Below are 20,183 nucleotides of genomic sequence, written 5' to 3'. Positions count from 1 at the left end.
AGACATTTGCCATATTTTTTATCTGAAATGTTTTATGTACTATATTGTTTGATTTTTTTTTTTTTTTAGAGCCAGTGAAAAGTGTTTTAAGTGATGAACGAAAACAAATGCTCCAGAAATACAAAGAAGAAAAGCAACTTCAAAAATTGAAAGAACAAAGAGAGAAAGCCAAACGAGGAGTGTTTAAAGTAGGTCTTTACAGACCTGATGCTCCTGGCTTTTTAACAAACCAGAAAGCTATGAAAACTGAGCCCAAGAAGGTAAATTTATACTTTTAATTTAAAACAGAAATAATTACTTTCCTCTGGAACTAAAAAAAAATTTTTTTTAGTTTGTAATTGTCTATGTCATACATTAAGGTTAAAATTTAATTTTAACTGAGGAACTTCATTTCATGAGACTTGAAAGTAAACTTTTGCCAGGCTTTTTTTTTTTTTTTATTAATTTGATCTTCTCTTGACTACTTAAAGGTTATTCCATCTAATGTACGAATTACAAGATCAAAGGCCAAAGACCAAGTGGAGCAGACTAAGGTACAGCTGAAAATAGTTATTAAAATTAAAAATTTGCTGAATTGTGGGGATGGCTCAGTGGTTAACTGCTTAAGTATGAGGGCGTGAGAGTGTTCAATTCCCCGGAACCCACACACGTGCATACACCAGTCATAATATACAACACCACACATACTGTATAGACACATGGAAAAAAATAATAAGTTGGTTTTGTTTGGATTTTCGAGGTAGGATTTCATTCTACCCCAGGTTGAGCTGGAATTCACTATGTAGTCTCATGCTGGTCTCAAACTCATGGTGATCCTCCCAAGTGCTGGAATTAAAGGTATGTACCACCATGCCCAGCTAGATGTGATTAATTTAACTGAAATGAAATGATAGGTATAAAATTACTGGTAATTTAGAGTAGTGTTTGGCAAATGGTTAGGAAATTTTTCACCTTAAATACCATTTGCCCAAATATTCCTGATGAAATCCATACCAAACTGCCATTCTGCTTTTTTATTCTGTTTTATTATTCACTCCAAGTTAACTGTGAAGTACAGATGAGAGGAAAAGCACATGGACTTAGGGATTTTCTGAATATAGTATCAGATATAAGCCTTAGGAGAGAATGAAGTAGGTAAGAAGGGAACCAGGTAAGGGACCTAAATTGCATGTATTTGATAGATTTTGAGTCACTGCCATGATGCTGTACATCTACCCTAGGATATACAGTGAGTAATAAACATGAGTCTCTGGCTTGATGGAGCTTACATGTAGACTGGAGTTGTAAAATTAATAATTGGGTATGTCAGATGCTTCTAAATATCATGCAGGAGATTAGAAGAGAAGAGAGATGACAGTGATAGCAGATGTGGGGTAGGAGATTGACTGTGGAGTGAGGGCAAGTCTTCCTGTGGTGATAGCTGTTTGGGTGGGATCTTAAGGAAGTTAGCGAATGAATGATGGGGAAAAGTTTTCAACCCAGGAGAAGAATTTCCTAGGTAAAATTCATAGTTCCTTCTGTGATGCTGGGGACCATAGAACCCAGGGATTGTACATGCCAGGCAAGCACTCCAGCCTTTCCCCATCCCTCACAGGTCTTGGTGAAATCATGTCTGAGAGCCAGTGGCCTTTAATCCCAGCACTGGGGAGGCAAAGGTAGGAGGACCACTGACTTCGAGGACAGCCTGGTACTACAGAGTGAGTTGTAGGTCGGCCTGGGCTAGAATGAGACCCTATCTGGGGGGTGGAGTGAGTGAAGCATGTCTGACTTTAAGGATCGTTGGATAGTCACTGAACTAATTTTTCTTCTAAAGGCATTTGCAATCACATCTGGCCCTATTTTACCATTATTTTTATTTATGTATTTAAGTTTTTCAAGGTAGGGTCTCACTGTAGCCCAGGCTGACGTGGAATTCACTCTAGTCTCAGGGTGGCCTTGAAATCTCGGTGATTCTCCTACCTCTGCCTCCCGAGTGCTGGGATTATTTTTATTTTTAAAAAATTTATTTTAGTGAGAGAAAGAAACAAAGAGAGACAGAGAATGGGCACTCCAGGGCCTCCACACACTGCATACAAACTACAGATGCATGTGCCACCTTGTGCATCTGGATTTACAAGGGTACTGGGAAAATGCACATGAGTCTTTAGGCTTCACAGGCAAGTGCTTTCATGACTAAACCATTTCTCCTGCCCCTGTTTGTTTATTTGAAAGAGAGAGAAAGAGAGAGGGAGAGAGAGAGAATGGGTGCTATAGGGCTTCTAGGCACTGCAAAAAAATCTCTAGATGTATGTGCCAACCACCTTGTGCATCTGGCTTTACATAGCTACTAGGGACTCAAACCTGGGTCTTTTGGCTTTGCCAGCAAATGCCTTAACTGCTAAGCCATCTCTCCAGCCCCCAGTCACTTATTTTTTTTTTTTTAAGTTTTTTTTTTTAATTTTATTTATTTATTTGAGAGCGACAGACACAGAGAGAAAGACAGAGGGAGAGAGAGAGAGAGAATGGGCGCACCAGGGCTTCCAGCCTCTGCAAACGAATTCCAGACACGTGCGCCCCCTTGTGCATCTGGCTAACGTGGGACCTGGGGAACCGAGCCTCGAACCGGGGTCCTTAGGCTTCACAGGCAAGCGCTTAACCGCTAAGCCATCTCTCCAGCCCCCCAGTCACTTAATTTTTGATAGCTTATTAAAGCATGGTGTACATGTCTGTTCCTAGTTACTCAGGAGTCTGAGGCAGGAAGATGGCTTGAACAGATGAGTTTTAGGCAGCTTGGGCAATGAAGGAAGACCATGTTTTAAAAGAAAAAAAAAAATAGCATTGGAGAGATGGCTTATTGGTTAAGCTCTTGCCTGTGAAGCCTAAGGACCCTGGTTTGAGGCTCGATTCCCCAGTACTCATGTAAAGCAGATGCACGAAGTGGCACATATATCTGGAGTTCATTTGCAGTGGCTAGGGGCCGTGGTGTGCCCATTCTCTCTCTTTCTCTCTCAAATAAATACAAACTAGGGCTGGAGAGATGGCTTAGCGGTTAAGCGCTTGCCTGTGAAGCCTAAGGACCCCGGTTCGAGGCTCGATTCCCCAGGTCCCACGTTGGCCAGATGCTCAAGGGGGCGCACGCATCTGGAGTTCATTTACAGTGGCTGGAAGCCCTGGCGTGCCCATTCTCTCTCTCTCTCCCTCTATCTGTCTTTCTCTCTGTGTCTGTCACTCTCAAATAAATAAATAAAAAATGAACAAAAAATATTTAAAATTAAATAAATAAATACAAACTAAAAGCAAAAATAAAGCCAGGCATAGTGGCACACATATTTAATCCCAGGACTCTAGAGGCACAGGGAGGAGGGTGCCATGAGTTCAATGCTAGCCTGAGACTACATACTGAATTCCAGGCTATCCTAGGCTAGAGTAAGAGCAAGACCCTACCTCAGAAACAAAAAAACAAAAAAAAATTTTTAATTTTATTATTATTATTTTTTAAATAAAAGGGCTTGGGAGATGGCTTAGCCATTAAAGGTGCTTTCATGCAAAGCCTTGCTGTCTCCCATTCCTCTGCACCCGTGTATAGCAGCCATTTCAAACAACAAAAATGAAGCTGGGTGTGTTTGTACACTGTTAGTCACAATACTCAGGAAGCAGAGGTAGGAAGCTAGTTGTGAATTCAAGGCCAGCCTGAGACAACATAGTAAATTCCAGATCAGCATGGGCTACAGTAAGACCCTAACCCAAAAAAAAACATAAAAAGAGCCGGGTGTGGTGGTGCACACCTTTAATCCTAGCACTAGGGAGGCAGAGGTGGGAGGATCGTTGTGAGTTCAAGGCTAGTTTGAGACTACATAGTGAATTCCAGGTCAGCCTGACCTAGAGTGAGACCCTGCTTCGAAAAAATAAATAATGAATTTAAAAAAGTAAAATTGTTCAAACATCTGGCATTCATTTGCAGTGGCCAAGACACCCTGGCATGCCCAGAGACATATGCACAGAAATAAGTCTTAGTTTATTTAGTTGATAATATTTCCTGACTTCTAGAATTTAAAGAAAGGGAATTTGTTATATTTTCTCTTTGTTTTTGAGACAGGGTCTCATAGCCTAGGTGCATCTTAAATTTCCTTTACAATTGAGAATTGTCTTGAACTAGAGCTTCCTGCCTCTATTTCCCAAGTGCTGGGATTTAGAGGCATGTGCTGTCACACCCAGCCGGAAATTCATATAATGAAAACCTTAACTTCATTGTTTAGATTTGCCAGGTTGGTAATTTACAGTTGCCAGATTCAGCTTACAGATCTCTTTAGAGGTCAAGAATGTTGATTAGTAATAATAAAAGTTGATTCCTTATGCAATTAAATCATATAATTCCTTTCTCTTAAATAGATTAATAATGTGAGTGATGTTCGAGCTATCCAGTCTGGGCAAAGACAGACTTCTGAGAAGAAAGTGTTGGACAAAGAGAAAAAAAGTAAGAATATTAATAATTATAAACTTGGGTACTACCACAGTAATAATTATTGAGAAAAAGCATTTGATTGTATCCTTTTTTTTTTTTCACAGTTGTGCAGCCGGCAGCATCCTCTTCAGTGAGGGCAACTCGATCAGCTTCTCAAGTGACGAAACAGGTTGTCAGAACAGTTTCATCTGCCACAACTCGAAAGCCAGTCACCAGAGCTACTAACAGTAAGAGCTGTTCTTCCTGAGTGACTGAACTAGAATGTCTCTGCCCTTAAGACTTTTATAATTGTCCTTTTCTTCTTTGAGTAGGAAAGGATGGCATGGGAGAGTGCAGGTTGTAGAAAGATTCTAGAGTCACTTACCTTGTGGGTGGGGTTGCTGAAGCCCTGTTTATTTTTTCTTTTTGTTTTTTTTCAAGGTAGGGTCTCGCTCTAGCCTAGACTGACCTGGAACTCAGTATGTGCTCTCATGGCCATCCTCTTACCTCTGCCCTCAAGTGCCCAACTCCTGTTTCATTTTTGAAGACATTTTTTTTTTTTTTTTTTTTGATGGCAAAGTAATCATTTTCATTGTGATAAAGCATAATGAGGAGAAACTGGGCCAATACAAATTGATAACCACTAGGTAAACATAACCAGTAATGACAATATTTGGATTGTCTATTTTACCCCTCCACTAAGGCTGATCACAGCCTGGTCAAAGATCCCATCCTGAGCCATCAGTATAGAATAGGTTATGTAGGGATTTTTCCTTCTTGAGTTACCTCCTTTTAAAGAATTTGTATTTTTAGTCATTGTACCTTCATTGGGTGAATTTTGCCCTTAGGCATTTTATTTCTTTTTTAATTTTTAATTTTTTTTTTTTTAATTTTTAAACCATTTTTTTTATTAACATTTTCCATGATTATAAAATATATCCCATGGTAATTCCCTCCCTCCCCACCCCCATAAACCATTTTTTTTAATCCAAGGTATTACAAAGTAACAGAAAAGGGACAATTAAAAAAATTATCCCTGAGATAAAATCACTGTTCCTATGACGTACAACCTTCCAGGTGACTTTCTCCTCGGTCTTTCTTCTAATCAGGACCCTATCCTTCCCGGTCAGAACTACCACAGCTGCTGTGTTTTTTTTTTTTTTTGTTTGTTTTTTTTTAATTTTTATTAACATTTTCCATGATTATAAAATATATCCCATGGTAATTCCCTCCCTCCCCACCCCCACACTTTCCCGTTTGAAATTCCATTCTCCATCATATTACCTCCCCATTACAATCATTGTAATTACATATATACAATATCAACCTATTAAGTATCCTCCTCCCTTCCTTTCTCCACCCTTTATGTCTCCTTTTCAACTTACTGGCCTCTGCTACTAAGTATTTTCATTCTCACGCAGAAGCCCAGTCATCTGTAGCTAGGATCCCCATATGAGAGAGAACATGTGGCGCTTGGCTTTCTGGGCCTGGGTTACCTGACTTAGTATAATACTTTCCAGGTCCATCCATTTTTCTGCAAATTTCATAACTTCATTTTTCTTTACCGCTGAGTAGAACTCCATTGTATAAATGTACCACATTTGAAGACATTTTTTAACAGTGCAAACATCCTTTATTTGTTGTGATGGTAAATGGAGCAAAGGAACACTTCAGCAGCCATTACTGGGTCAGTGTTCCCAGACAGAACTGCTGCACTTCGAAAGCTCATTTTTGAAATTGTTTTGTTTTGTTTTCTGAGGTAGGGTCTCATGCTAGCTCAGGTTGACCTGGAACTCATTATGTAGTCTCAGGGTAGCCTCGAACTCTTGGTGATCCTCCTTCCTCTGCCTCCCAAGGGCTAGGATTAAAGGCGTGCGCCACCACGCCTGGCTGAAATATTTTTTTAAAGTATCTTTTAAATTTATTTTTATTTATTTGAGACATGCAGAGAGAGAATGGATGCACCAGGGCCTGCAGCCACTGCAAAAGAATTCTAGACACATGAGCTACAATGTGCATCTGGCTTATGTGGGACCTGGAGAATCGAACTTGGATTCTTAGGCTTTGCTGGCAAGCGCCTTAGCTGCTAAGCCATCTCTCCAGCCCTCATTTTTGAAATATTAATGGATCAAGTAAGTCCCACTTAATCCATTTGGCGAAGTACACTGTAGCTGCTAAGAACAATGTTGTCAAAGAAGCCTTAGTGATATAAATCATGATATAAAAAGCAGTCAAAATCAGGTAAGGGGTTGGAGAGATTGCTCAGTGGTTAAGGCACCTGCCTAACAACCTGAGTTTGACTCCCCAGTACCCATGCAAAGCCAGGTGAAACAAAGTAGCCCATGTATCTGGAGGCCCTGATGTGCCCATTCTGTCTCTCCTTTTCTGCCAGGCATAGTGGCCCATGCCTTTAATCCCAGCATTCGAGAGACAGAGGTAGGAGGATCTCTGAGAATTCAAAGCAGCCAGAGACTACATAGTTAATTCCAGGTCAGCCTAGTCTAGAGCCAGACCCTACCTTGAATTTCTTTCTTTTTCAAGATAAGTTCTCTCTCTAACCCAAGCTAGCCTGGAATTAACTATGCAGTCTCTGGCTGGCTTCAAATTCACAGAGATCCTCCTATCTCTGTCTCTTGAGTGCTGGGATTAAAGGCATGTGCCACCATACCCAGCTTGAGTTTGTTTTTTTTTTTTCCCCCCTATGAGCATGAGGTGGAGGCACACAGCCAAGTGCAGAATTAAAGGCATGCATCTCTATGACCGTGCCTGGCCTAATTTTCAAAAATATTTATTTTTATTTACTTGAAGTAGAGAAAGAGGCAGATAGAAAATGGGTGCACCAGCCTCTGCATATGAACTTAATTCCAGACCCATGTACCACCAACTTTGTTTTTAATATTTTTTTTTGTATTTATTTGAGACAGAGGGAGGGAAGAAAAAGAATAAATGGGCATGCCGGGACCTTTAGCCACTGCAAATACTCCAGGTACACATGCTACTATGTGCGTCTGGCTTATGTGGGACCTGGAGAATTGAACCTGGGTCCTTAGGCTTCTCAGGAAAGTGCCTTAACTGTTAAGCCATCTCTCCAGTCCCCAAATGGATATTTTGTTGTTTTTTTTTTTTATTCTCCAAGGTAGGGTCTCACTCTGGCCTAGACTGACCTGGAATTAACTTTGTAGTGTCTCAGGGTGGCCTTGAACTCATGGCAATCCTCCCACCTCTGCCACCCAAGTGCTGAGATTAAAGGTGTCCGCCATCATGCCCAGCTAAGAAATTTTGTTTTTATCTCTTTTTATAATAGGACTTTTTTTTCCCCCCCTGCCCTCGGTTTTTAGAGATAGGGTCTCACTCTAGTTCAGACTGACCTGGAGTTCACTGTGTAGTTTCAGGGTGGCCTCAAACTCAGCGTGATCATCCTACCTCCAAGTTTAGGGATTTAATGTGTGTGCCACCATGCCCAGCTAATTTCTTTCTTTCTTTTCTTTTCTTTTCTTTTCTTTTTTTTTTTTTTTGTTTTTGGTCTCACTCTAGCCCAGGCTGACCTGGAATTTACTGTGTTCTCAGGGTGGTCTCGAACTCACCACGATCCTCCTACCTCTGCCTCCCTAGTGCTAGGATTAAAGGCATGCACCACCATGCCCAGCAAATTTTTGTTTTTTTTAGAAACATTTTTATTTATTTATTTGAGAAAGAGGCAGATAGACAGAAAGAGAATGGGTATGCCAGGACCTCCAACAACTGCAGATGAACTCCAGATGCATGTGCCACCATGTACATCTGGCTTTACATGGGTCCTGGGCTTTGCTAAGCCATCTTCCCAGCCCAGTTTTTGGTTTTGTTTTAGGTATGGTCTTGCTCTAGCCCAGGCTGACCTGGAAGTCACTCGGTAGTCTCAGGCTGGCCTTGAACTCACAACAATCCTCCTGCCTCTGCTTCCCGGGTGCTAAGATTAAGGGGGTGAGCCACCCAGCCTGTCATACTTGATTTTTATTAATGTAATTTTTTAAATTTTTGTTTTGGTTTTTCGAGGTAGAGTCTTGCTCTAGCTCAGGCTGACCTGGAATTCACTATATAGTCTCAGGGTGGCCTCAAACTCATGGCAGTCCTCCTTCTACTGTCTGCTTAGTGCTGGCATTAAAGATGTGCATCACCATGCCTGACTATTAAACTGATTTTAAAAATACTTCATTCATTTATTTGAGAGAAAGGCAGATGAGTGTGCCAGAAACTAGCCACTGCATGTACATGTACCACCTTGTGCATTTGGCTTTTTGAGGTTACTGGGGAATTGAACTTAGGTCCTTTGGCTTTGTAGGCAAGCTCCTTAACTGCTAAGGCATCTCTCCAGCCCCAATAAATGATTTATTTATTTATTTATTTGATTTTTTTTTGTTTTTGAAATAGGGTCTCATTGTAGCCCAGGCTGACCTAGAATTCACTATGTAGTCTCAGGGTGGCTTCCAACACAATGATCTCCTACTCTGCCTATCAAATTGCCTAGTACTTTCAATGCAGCATTTTCTGTCTATCTAAAAGTAGGTAACTTCGGTTTTTTTTTTTTTTTTAGATAATGAACCAGAAAAAAAGGCACCAAATAAAGGAAGAACTGACAAAGAGATAGAAGTAAAACCTGACAAGGTAGAGTGCAAGTTTCTGCTTACTTCTAGATGTTTGAGTACTTCCTTGCTACCTCCCGAATGTTGAAATTGATCATGTAATACTGATTCAGAAACACACATGTACTAAACCATATGGAAGCAACAAAGGAAGTTATTGTTGTAGTTGTTTTTCAGTTATCTTATTTAAGAGTAGAGTAAGCATAATCTGATAAACAATGACAATGGAAAAACATGAAGCAGTTTTGTGAGAACTAGTGGATAACTTGTGATGCATTGGCTGTGGATCCAATTAGACTGTTGGAATAATGTCTCTGTTTCTAATTAGTGATATAAATTTGGACTTTCTTTGTAATTTATGCTTTTCCCTCCCCCATTTTTAAAATCAGAAGCAGTAGAATACCTATATAGAGTAGGTGGTTTTTTTTTTTTTTGGTATTTTTGAGGTAGGGTCTCACTCTATCCGAAGCTGACCTGGAATTCACTATGTAGTCTCAGGGTGACTTCAAACTTGTGGCAATCCTCCTACCTCTGCCTCCCTAGTGCTGGGATTTAAGTCATGTGCTATCTTGGCTGGCTTAAACAAAGGTTTTTTTTGGTTTCTCAAGGTAGGGTCTTACTCTAGCCTAGGCTGACCTGGAATTCATTATGTAGTCTCAGGGTGGCCTTGAACTCATGGTGATCCTCCTACTTCTGCCTGCCTAGTACAAGAAGTAATGGCATGTGCCACCACATCTGATACAACAAAGTTTTTTTTTATATATATGTAATGAAAACTTTTATCAGTATTTGTAAAATAGAACAGACAATAATTATAGGAAAATTTGTACTAAAAAGTGATAAGCTGGCATTCAAAGATGAGACTTTTTTTTTAAAAGAACAAAATGGAGCAAACATTGTTGAAGGAAAATATAAAGATAGAGTGGTAACAGCAAAGGCAAAACATAGTTCTTTTCAAGGATAAATAAAGGAAATTCTCACAGTATTAATGAATAAAAATAAACTAGAGGCCAGGGTGCCATCTGGTGGTACACAGCCCAGAATGTACAAGGTTCTTTGTTTTATCACCAGCAACACAAATAAATAAGCAAATTTTAATAAAAACAAATGAAAATAAAGCTAGACCTAAATAACAGTAAAAATTCTTTTTTGAATTTTTTTATTGACAACTTCTATACTTACAGACAATAAACCATGATATTTCCCTGCCCTCCTCCACTTGCCCCTTCACAACTCTACTCTCCATCATATCCTCTCCCTCTCTTTAATTTTTTTTTTTAAATCGTGATTCTCCGGATTTGACAGGTAACATATTACTTGATAACAGCATTACATACATGCATTAATTCATCCCTTACGATCTGAATATATCAGTAAAATTTCACCTGTAAATAGTTTACATTTAGAAAATGTCATTTTTAGTTAAAAGAAACAAATTATTCCAAAACCTACAGTGAGACATGAGAGCTTTTCAACAAGCATGCACTCAGTCACCTGCACTTGTGCCCTCCACAGTTAACCCCCTGCAGACAGTCTTTGGGGTCGTCCAGGATATTCGAAAGAGGCATGCTTGGGATCTGCCACATAGTGAGCAGTAGGCTGAATCCAGTGAGGGAAGGGGTGTGGGGCACGGTGGCTGCCCGTTGCCCTCAGTCACGCTCAGGCACGTGTTTGACCACCTTGCGCTCAAGTCTTGTTTGTGTACTATGCGGTCTGGACAACAGTGCTGGTTCTGTGCTGAACACATTTTGTCATTATGCATTCGATAATTTCAAATATACAGAAGGATAGCCAAATGCCACACTGTTTTATATAAGGACTTGATCATCTGTAGGCTTTGCTGTCTGCTCATAGTTGTGTCCTGCAGGAACCTTTATATACGGCGTCGCGCCCACGGCAAACCCCACCCCCTCCCTCTCTTTAATTTTGATGTCATCATCTTCTTCTCCTATTATGAGGGTCTTGTGAAGGTATTGCTAGGCACTGGGGGGTCATGGATATCAAGGTCAATTTCTCTCCAGACAGTTGCATTGTAAGGAGTGGTACACTTTGGCTCTTACATTCTTTTAGCTACCTCGTTCGCAATGGACCGTGAGCCTTGAAGGGTGTGATAGAGATGTTTCAGTGTTGGACACTCCTGTCACTTCTTGTCAGCATTATGTTGCCTTTTGGGTCATCCCAGTGGTCACCACCATCTGAAAAGAGAAGCTTCTCTAACCATAAGTGAGAATAGCATTAATATAATATGAAGGCTGGACGTGGTGGTGCACGCCTTTAATCCCAGCAGTCAGGAGGCAGAGGTAGGTGAACACCCAAGAGTTTGAGGCCAGGCTGAGACTACAAAGTGAATTCCAGGTCAGCCTGGGCTAGTGAGACCCTACCTCAAAAAAAGCAAAAAAAAAAAAAAAAAAAAAAAAAGGATATGAACCTTAAGTGTAGTGCTTTTAGGGTAATTTGGTGAGAATAATATATGCATTTAACCAGACAAGAGCAGCTCATGACCTCCCCTATCATAGGCTTTTGGTTAGGTTTTCAGTAGCAGGCATAGTTTTAAGAAAAAAAAAAAACAAAACTAATACTTTCAACAACATCTAATAAGTTCTAAAAAAAGATGAACAATTTTGAGGACCTTGCCTCTCTTTTTGTAATCCATGCTATGACTTTTTTTTTTTTTTTTTTTGGTTTGTTTTTCTAGGTAGGGTCTGCCTCTAGTCCAGGCCGACTTAGAATTCACTGTGTAGTCTCAGGATGGCCTCGAACTCAGTGATCCTCCTGCCTGTGCCTACCAAGTGCTGGGATTAAAGGTGTGTGTGACCACACCCAGGTTATAATTCTTTTCTTTTATTTTTTTTTCAAGCAGAGAGAGATAGAAGAGAGACAGACAAAGAGAATGGGTATCCAGGGCCTCCGGCCACTACATATGAATTCCAGATATGTGTGTTGTTGTGCAGCTGGCTTTATGTGGGTACTGGGGAGTAACCCAGGTTATTAGTCTGTACAAACTAGTGCCTTAACTACTGAGCAATCTCCTCAGCACCATGTAATTCTTTAACCTTAACTAGTTACTTTGACCAATAAGAAACCTGTCTATTACCTTACTAATGATCAAAGGTTGAACCTCCCTGGTAGGCAGTATAGTGTGACTCTTAGCAAGCCATTTGGGCCTTAATAACTCCTCTTACCTACAGGTTATACGTAGTCAGTTAGTTAGTTTCTTTCTTTTTGCCTTTTTTTTTTCCAAGGTAGGGTCTCACTCTAGCTCAGGCTGAACTGAAATTCACTATGTATTTTCAGATTCTCAGGGGGTCCTCAAAGTCACAAGATCCTCCTACCTGTACCTCACAAGTGCTGGGATTAAAGGCATGCGTCACCACACCCAGCTCTGTTTGTTTGTTTTTCAGCTTCTTCTTTCATTGCTATACTGGCGTTTTGGGCATTGTTACCACTGAGAAGAAACAAACTTGAAAACATAAAAATTATGTGGAAATAACTTAATTAACTTGGGAAAGAAAATAAGCTTTATATTTTCTATGGTTAATCTCATTGTGTCACATTGAAAGCATTATTTGGTTTTTTGGTATTTCGAGGTAGGCTCTTGCTCTAGTCCAGGCTGACTTGGAATTCACTATGTAGTCTCAGGGTGGCCTCAAACTCACAGTGATCCCCCTACCTCTAACTACCTTCCAAGTGCTGAGATTAAAGCCATTATTCTTATAAGATTACTTGTGTCTGAGGATATTGGGAACAAAAAGGGTTTGGTCCTTTATAATAGTCATCTGATTAGATTTCTGATTCTCAAACCATTGTGAATTTCCATGTAATTTATGCCAAAAGGTATGTTTATTATTGACTAAATTTTTCCATCTTAGTCTTTGTACATTTAAATTTATTATATCTGTAAACTATTTGCTTTTTTAATAAGGATATGTTTTTTTAATTATCATTTTGTCTCTAAAGTATACACAAAGAGTGCGTAAATCTGTTATTTTCATTTTCAATCCTATATAAAAATGGGTGAATGCTTTCCTGGAAGAGAAATTCTGACCGTACTCTGTTTGTTTATATCTAGGTTCATTGTTCTAAACTTGATAGTGTAACAAATGGACTGGATCTGCATGAAGTCTTACCAAAGATGGAAAACTTAACTAAGACAAATCCTGCAAAAGTGAAAGGGAAGAATTCCTTTGCACCTAAAGATTTTATTTTTCAACCTCTGGATGGTCTGAAGACCTATCAAGTAGCACCCATGACGCCGAGAAGTGCCAATGCTTTCTTGACACCCAGTTATCCGTGGAACCCTTTTAAACCAGAAATGTAAGGAACAATTATTTTTTTTTTCTCTTTTGAGGTACAGTTTCACGCTATTCTAGGTTGACCTGGAATTCTCTGTGTTCTCGGGGTGGCCTCAAACTCAGGTGATCCTGCTACCTCTGTCTCCCGAGTGCTGGGATTAAAGGAATGCGCTACCATGCCCAGCGTAAAATATCTTTTAAGTATATCTACCAAACACAAATAAAGAGCCTCTGCTAAGAAAAATAACAGATGTGTTTTTTAACTGTTTTGTTTTCTTTGTTTGAGAGAGAAAGAATATGAGAATGAGTGTGCCAGGGACTCCTGCCCTGTTAATGAACTCATGTGTCATGTTGTGCATCTGGCTTTGTGGAGAACAGAGGATAACCTCCGGTTAGATGTCATCCACAGAAACTCTGTCCTTTTTTCTTTGCTTTTAGATTTTATTTTTTAAATTTATTTTTGTTTTTATTTTTTTGTGCATCTGGCTAACGTGGGACCTGGGGAACCGAGCCTCGAACCGGGGTCCTTAGGCTTCACAGGCAAGCGCTTAACCACTAAGCCATCTCTCCAGCCCTGTTTTTATTTTTTTATTTTGAGGGAGAGATAGAAAAGGAGGTAGAGAGAGAGGAGAGGCACCACAAATGAACTCCAGACGCATGTGCCACCATATGCATCTAGATTTACGTGGGTACTGGGGAATTGAAACTGGGTCCTTTGGCTTTGCAGGCAAATGCCTTAACTGCTGCTGTCTCTCAGCTCTAAATTTTATTTTATTTCATTTTATTTTATTGAGAGATAAAGAGAATGGTTGTGTCACTTTTAGCCACTGCAAATGAACTCCACATGCATGTACCACCTTGTGCCTCTGGCTAACGTGGGTTCTGGGGAATCAAACCTGGGTCCTTAGCTTTCTAGGCAAGCACCTCAGCCACTGAACCATGTCTACAGACCCCTCCTCTTTTTTTTTTTTAAATTTTTATTAACATTTTCCATGATTATAAAATATATCCCATGGTAATTCCCTCACTCCCCACCCCCACACTTTCCCGTTTGAAATTCCATTCTAAATCATATTACCTCCCCATTACAATCATTGTAATTACATATATACAATATCAACCTATTAAGTATCCTCCTCCCTTCCTTTCTCCACCCTTTATGTCTCCTTTTCAACTTACTGGCCTCTGCTACTAAGTATTTTCATTCTCACACAGAAGCCCAGTCATCTGTAGCTAGGATCCCCATATGAGGGAGAACATGTGGCGCTTGGCTTTCTGGGCCTGGGTTACCTGACTTAGTATAATACTTTCCAGGTCCATCCATTTTTCTGCAAATTTCATAACTTCATTTTTCTTTACCGCTGAGTAGAACTCCATTGTATAAATGTACCACATCTTTATTATCCACTCATCTGTTGAGGGACATCTAGGCTGGTTCCATTTCCCAGCTATTATAAATTGAGCAGCAATAAACATGGTTGAGCATGTACTTCGAAGGAAATGAGATGAATCCTTTGGATATATGCCTAGGAGTGCTATAGCTGGGTCATATGGTAGATCAATCTCTAGCTGCTTTAGGAACCTCCACACTGTTTTCCACAATGGCTGGACCAGATTGCATTCCCACCAGCAGTGCAGAAGGGTTCCTTTTTTTCCACATCCCCGCCAACATTTATGATCATTTGTTTTCATGATGGTGGCCAATCTGACAGGAGTGAGATGGAATCTCAATGTAGTTTTAATCTGCATTTCCCTGATGACTAGTGACGTAGAACATTTTTTTAGGTGCTTATATGCCATTCGTATTTCTTCCTTTGAGAACTCTCTATTTAGCTCCTTAGCCCATTTTTTGATTGGCCTGTTTGATTCCTTATTAGTTAACTTTTTGAGTTCTTTGTATATCCTAGATATTAATCCTTTATCAGATATATAGCTGGCGAAGATTTTTTCCCATTCTGTAGGTTGCCTCTTTGCTTTTTTCACTGTGTCCTTTGCGGTGCAAAATCTTTGTAATTTCATTAGGTCCCAGTGGTTAATCTGTGGTTTTATTGCCTGAGCAATTGGGGTTGTATTTAGAAAGTCTTTGCCAAGACCAATATGTTGGAGGGTTTCCCCTACTTTTTCCTCTAGCAGTTTCAAAGTTTCCGGTCTGATGTTAAGGTCTTTAATCCATTTGGACTTAATTCTTGTGCATGGCGAGAGAGAAGAATCTATTTTCATCCTTCTGCAGATATTTATCCAGTTTTCAAAACACCATTTGCTGAAGAGGCTGTCTCTTCTCCAATGAGTATTTTTGGCATTTTTATCGAATATCAGGTGGCTATAGCTACTTGGGCTTACATCTGGGTCCTCTATTCTGTTCCACTGATCTACATGTCTGTTTTTGTGCCAGTACCATGCTGTTTTTGTTACTATGGCTCTGTAGTATAGGTTAAAATCAGGTATGGTGATACCACCAGCCTCTTTTTTGTTGCTCAGTATTATTTTAGATATTCGAGGTTTTTTATGATTCCAAATGAATTTTTGGATTGTTTTTTCTATTTCCATGAAGAAAGCCTTTGGAATTTTGATAGGGATTGCATTAAATGTGTAGATTGCTTTAGGTAAGATTGCCATTTTCACGATATTGATTCTTCCAAGCCAGGAACAAGGGATGTTTCTCCACTTTCTAGTGTCTTCTGCAATTTCTCGCTTGAGTGTCTTAAAGTTCTCATTGTATAGATTCTTTACTTCCTTAGTTAGGTTTATTCCAAGGTATTTTATTTTTTTTGATGCAATTGTGAATGGGAGTGATTCTCTGATTTCATCCTCTGTGTGTTTGTTGTTAGCATATATGAAGGCTACTGATTTCTGTGTATTTATTTTGTATCCTGCTACATTGCTGTAGGTTTTGATTAGCTCTAACAGCTTGCTAGTAGAGTCTTTAGGGTCCTTTATGTATAGAATCATGTCATCTGCAAATAATGATAGCTTGATTTCTTCCTTTCCAATTTGTATCCCTTTTATGTGTGTCTCTTGCCTTATTGCTATGGCTAAGACTTCCAAAACTATATTAAATAGAAGTGGAGACAGTGGACACCCTTGTCTTGTTCCTGATTTTAGTGGAAAAGCTTCCAGTTTTTCCCCATTTAGTAATATGTTGGCTGTAGGCTTGTCATAAATAGCCTTTATTATATTGAGATATGTTCCTTCTATTCCCAGTCTCTGTAGGACTTTTATCATGAAGGGATGTTGGATTTTGTCAAATGCTTTCTCTGCATCTAATGAGATGATCATGTGATTTTTGTCCTTCAACCCATTTATGTAATGTATTACATTTATAGATTTGCGTATGTTGAACCATCCCTGCATCTCTGGGATAAAGCCTACTTGGTCAGGGTGAATGATCTTTTTGATATACTCTTGTATTCTGTTTGCCAATATTTTGTTGAGAATTTTTGCATCTATGTTCATGAGGGAGATTGGTCTGTAATTTTCTTTTTTTGTTCTATCTTTGCCTGGTTTTGGTATCAGGGTGATGCTGGCCTCATAGAAGGAGTTTGGTAGGATTCCTTCTTTTTCTATTTCCTGGAAAAGCTTAAGAAGCAATGGTGTTAGCTCTTCCTTAAAAGTCTGGTAAAATTCAGCAGTGAATCCATCCGGGCCTGGGCTTTTTTTAGTTGGGAGATTATTGATAACTGCTCGGATCTCCATGTTTGTTATAGGTCTATTTAAGTGATTAATCTCATTTTGATTTAATTTAGGTAGGTCATATAGATCAAGGAAATCATCCATTTCTTTCAGATTTTCATACTTTGTGGAGTATATGCTTTTATAGTATGTCCCTATAATTTTTTGAATTTCTCTGGAATCTGTTGTGATGTTACCTTGTTCATCTCTGATTTTATTAATTTGTGTCTCTTCTCTCTTTCTTTTGGTCAGATTTGCTAAGGGTTTATCAATCTTGTTTATCCTTTCAAAGAACCAACTCTTTGTTTCATTAATTCTTTGGATTGTTCTTTTTGTTTCTATTTCATTAATTTCTGCCCTAATCTTTATTATTTCTTCCCGTCTACTACTTTTTGGTTTGCCTTGTTCTTCTTTTTCCAAGGCTTTAAGGCGAAGCATTAGGTCGTTTACTTGCGACCTTTCTAATTTCTTAATATAGGCACTTAAGGCTATAAATTTACCTCTTAGAACTGCCTTCATTGTGTCCCAGAGATTTTGGTATGTTGTGTTCTCATTATCATTTGACTCTATAAATTTTTTGATTTCCTTTTTGATTTCTTCATTGACCCACTCATCATTTAGTAGTGTATTGTTTAGCTTCCATGATTTTGTGTATGCTCTATAGCCTTTCTTGCTACTGATTTGTAGTTTAATTCCATTGTGGTCAGATAGAATGCAAGGAATTATTTCAATTTTCCTGAATTTGTTAAGATTTGCTTTGTGTCCTAATATATGGTCTATTTTAGAGAATGTTCCATGTGCTGCTGAAAAGAATGTATATTCTGCAGCCTTTGGATGAAATGTCCTGTATATATCTGTTAGGTCCATATCTTCTATGACCTCATTTAGTCCAGATGCCTCTCTGTTTATTCTTTCCCTGGATGACCTGTCAATTGATGAGAGTGGGGTGTTAAAGTCACCCACCACCACCGTGTTTGGTGTTATCTGTGACCTTAGTTCTAATAGTGTTTGTTTGACGAATTTGGGAGCCCCCATGTTAGGTGCATATATGTTTAGGATTGTAATGTCCTCCTGTTGGAGTGTGCCCTTAATCAATATAAAGTGACCTTCCTTATCTTTTTTGACTAACTTCGGACTAAAGTCCACCCTGTCTGATATTAGGATAGCAACCCCTGCTTGTTTTCTAGGCCCATTTGCTTGAAACACCGTCTTCCATCCTTTCACCCTAAGATAATGTCTATCCTTTGTAGAAAGGTGAGTTTCTTGAAGACAACAAATTGTAGGATCCTGCTTTTTAACCCAGTCTGCAAATCTATGTCTTTTCGTTGGGGCATTGAGACCGTTGATATTAAGAGATATTATTGAAAGGTGTGTATTTATGTTTGCCATTTTTGTGTGTGTGTGTGTGTGTTACTGGTTCTACCTGTGCTCTCTTCTGTTAACTGGTATTTGAGTATGGCTGGTTTTTTCTAGGTTCCTTATATGTGTGCTTTTCCTTTTGTTCAGCATGGAGGATTCTATCAAGTATTTTCTGTAGAGCTGGTTTTGTCTTCAGATATTCCTTTAACCTGCTTTTGTCATGGAATGTCTTTATTTCTCCATCTATTTGGATGGATAACTTTGCAGGATAAAGTAACCTTGGTTGACAGTTGTTATCTTTCAGAACTTGGAATATATCACTCCAGGCCCTTCTGGCTTTAAAAGTTTGTGTTGAATAATCTGCTGTAATCCTGATGGGCTTGCTTTTGTAGGTAACTTGATTTTTCTCTCTAACTGCTTTCAATATTTTTTCTTTGGTTTGTGTGTTTGGAAGTTTGAGTATAATGTGGCGAGGAGAGTTTCTTTCTGGGTTTTGTCTGGCTGGGGTTCTAAAGGCTTCCTGTATCTGTATTGGCACCTCTTTCCCAATTTGGGGAAAATTTTCCTCTATGATTTTGTTGAAGATGCCTACTATGCCTCTGGAGTGGAATTCTTCTCCTTCTACTATGCCCTGAATTCTTATATTGGATCTTTTCATAGTGTCCCGAATATCTTGAAATTCCCACTCATACTTTTCTATAAGTTTGTCTTTCTCTTTGTTGGACTGCATTAGGTCTGCCACCTGATCTTCTAGCTTTGATATTCTGTCCTCTCCCTCATCCATCCTACTGGTGAGATTTTCTACAGAGTTTTTTATTTCATTAACTGTGTTCTTCATTGCTAGTAATTCTGACTGGTTTTTCTTTATTATTTCTATTTCTCTATTTATGTCTTGTATTGCCTTCTTTATTTCATTAAATTGGTGTCCTGCCTCTTCTTTGATTCCTTTGATTTCCTCTCTGATATCCTCTTTGATTTCTTCTTTGATTGTTTTCATGTGTTCTTTGACCTCTTTGAACATATTTATAATTATTCTTTTGAACTCTTTCTCAGGCATTTCCTCTAACTCTTTCTCACTGGAGAACATTTCTGATGCATTAATACTTTTAGGTGGATTTATATCGTCTTGCTTTTTAGTGTTTCTTGTGTTATAATGTATATATTTTTGCATCTTGGATTAAGTTAATGCTTGGATTTTCTAGCTAGCTGTGTATTCTTAGCTGTATCAATTGATTTGGTGTAAAATATTTTCAGGGTAGGACCTTAAGGTATTAGGTGTGGCTCTTAAGACTCTCAGAGTATCTACAAAGATGTTCTTAGGGGTTGAGTTTCCCTGCTATAGGAGTATTCAAGCAGGCTGAGTGGAATAATATACTGGTAGATTCTAAAATTTAGCTAAACACTGTACCCATTCCATCAAAAACAGCCCCGAGTATGTATGCAAGAGTAGTTATTATAATGACCAGATCCTCTATCAACAAAGAGGTTTAGATTTCTGGTCTGTTGAGGTATCCAAGTCAGCTTGTGACCAGGTGAGACCCTTCCCTGGTGCAATCCCAGTTACCTTGGGTGATTATGGTCTCAGTCAAGTTGCTGCCTGGGTCGTCGGGCTGCTGTTCTGATTTCTGGAGCTGGGCACTTGCTTTTCCTACGGGGCAAACTGAGCCGCTGCCGCCGCCTCTGCAGATGTTGTAGGCGCCACCGCCGGGGCCCCCACCACTGCTGAAGCTGCCGTTGTCGTGTCCACCGCTGCTGCTCACCCCGAAGCCGCTGCTCTCCTGGGTCCGCTGCTGCTGGGGCCACTGGTACCGGTGCTGGAGCCGC

The 20,183-nt window shown here is 39.4% G+C and overlaps 1 protein-coding gene across 2 annotated transcripts in view; it reads left to right on the top strand.

The window, feature by feature from the left end:
• Dlgap5 (DLG associated protein 5) overlaps window positions 1-20,183 on the top strand; it is a 56,708-nt gene that overhangs the window by 6,093 nt on the left and 30,432 nt on the right. For both annotated transcript variants that reach the window (XM_045155265.1, XM_045155266.1), the window contains exons 3-8: window positions 70-260; window positions 471-533; window positions 4,369-4,453; window positions 4,546-4,668; window positions 8,991-9,061; window positions 13,109-13,353. In XM_045155265.1, coding sequence (XP_045011200.1) covers window positions 70-260; window positions 471-533; window positions 4,369-4,453; window positions 4,546-4,668; window positions 8,991-9,061; window positions 13,109-13,353 — 778 coding nt within the window. The remainder of the gene's footprint in view (window positions 1-69; window positions 261-470; window positions 534-4,368; window positions 4,454-4,545; window positions 4,669-8,990; window positions 9,062-13,108; window positions 13,354-20,183) is intronic.

This window comes from Jaculus jaculus, chromosome 7, assembly GCF_020740685.1.
Source record: "Jaculus jaculus isolate mJacJac1 chromosome 7, mJacJac1.mat.Y.cur, whole genome shotgun sequence".
Taxonomy (NCBI): Eukaryota; Metazoa; Chordata; class Mammalia; order Rodentia; family Dipodidae; genus Jaculus; species Jaculus jaculus.
This window is presented reverse-complemented; position numbering and strand designations above follow the sequence as displayed.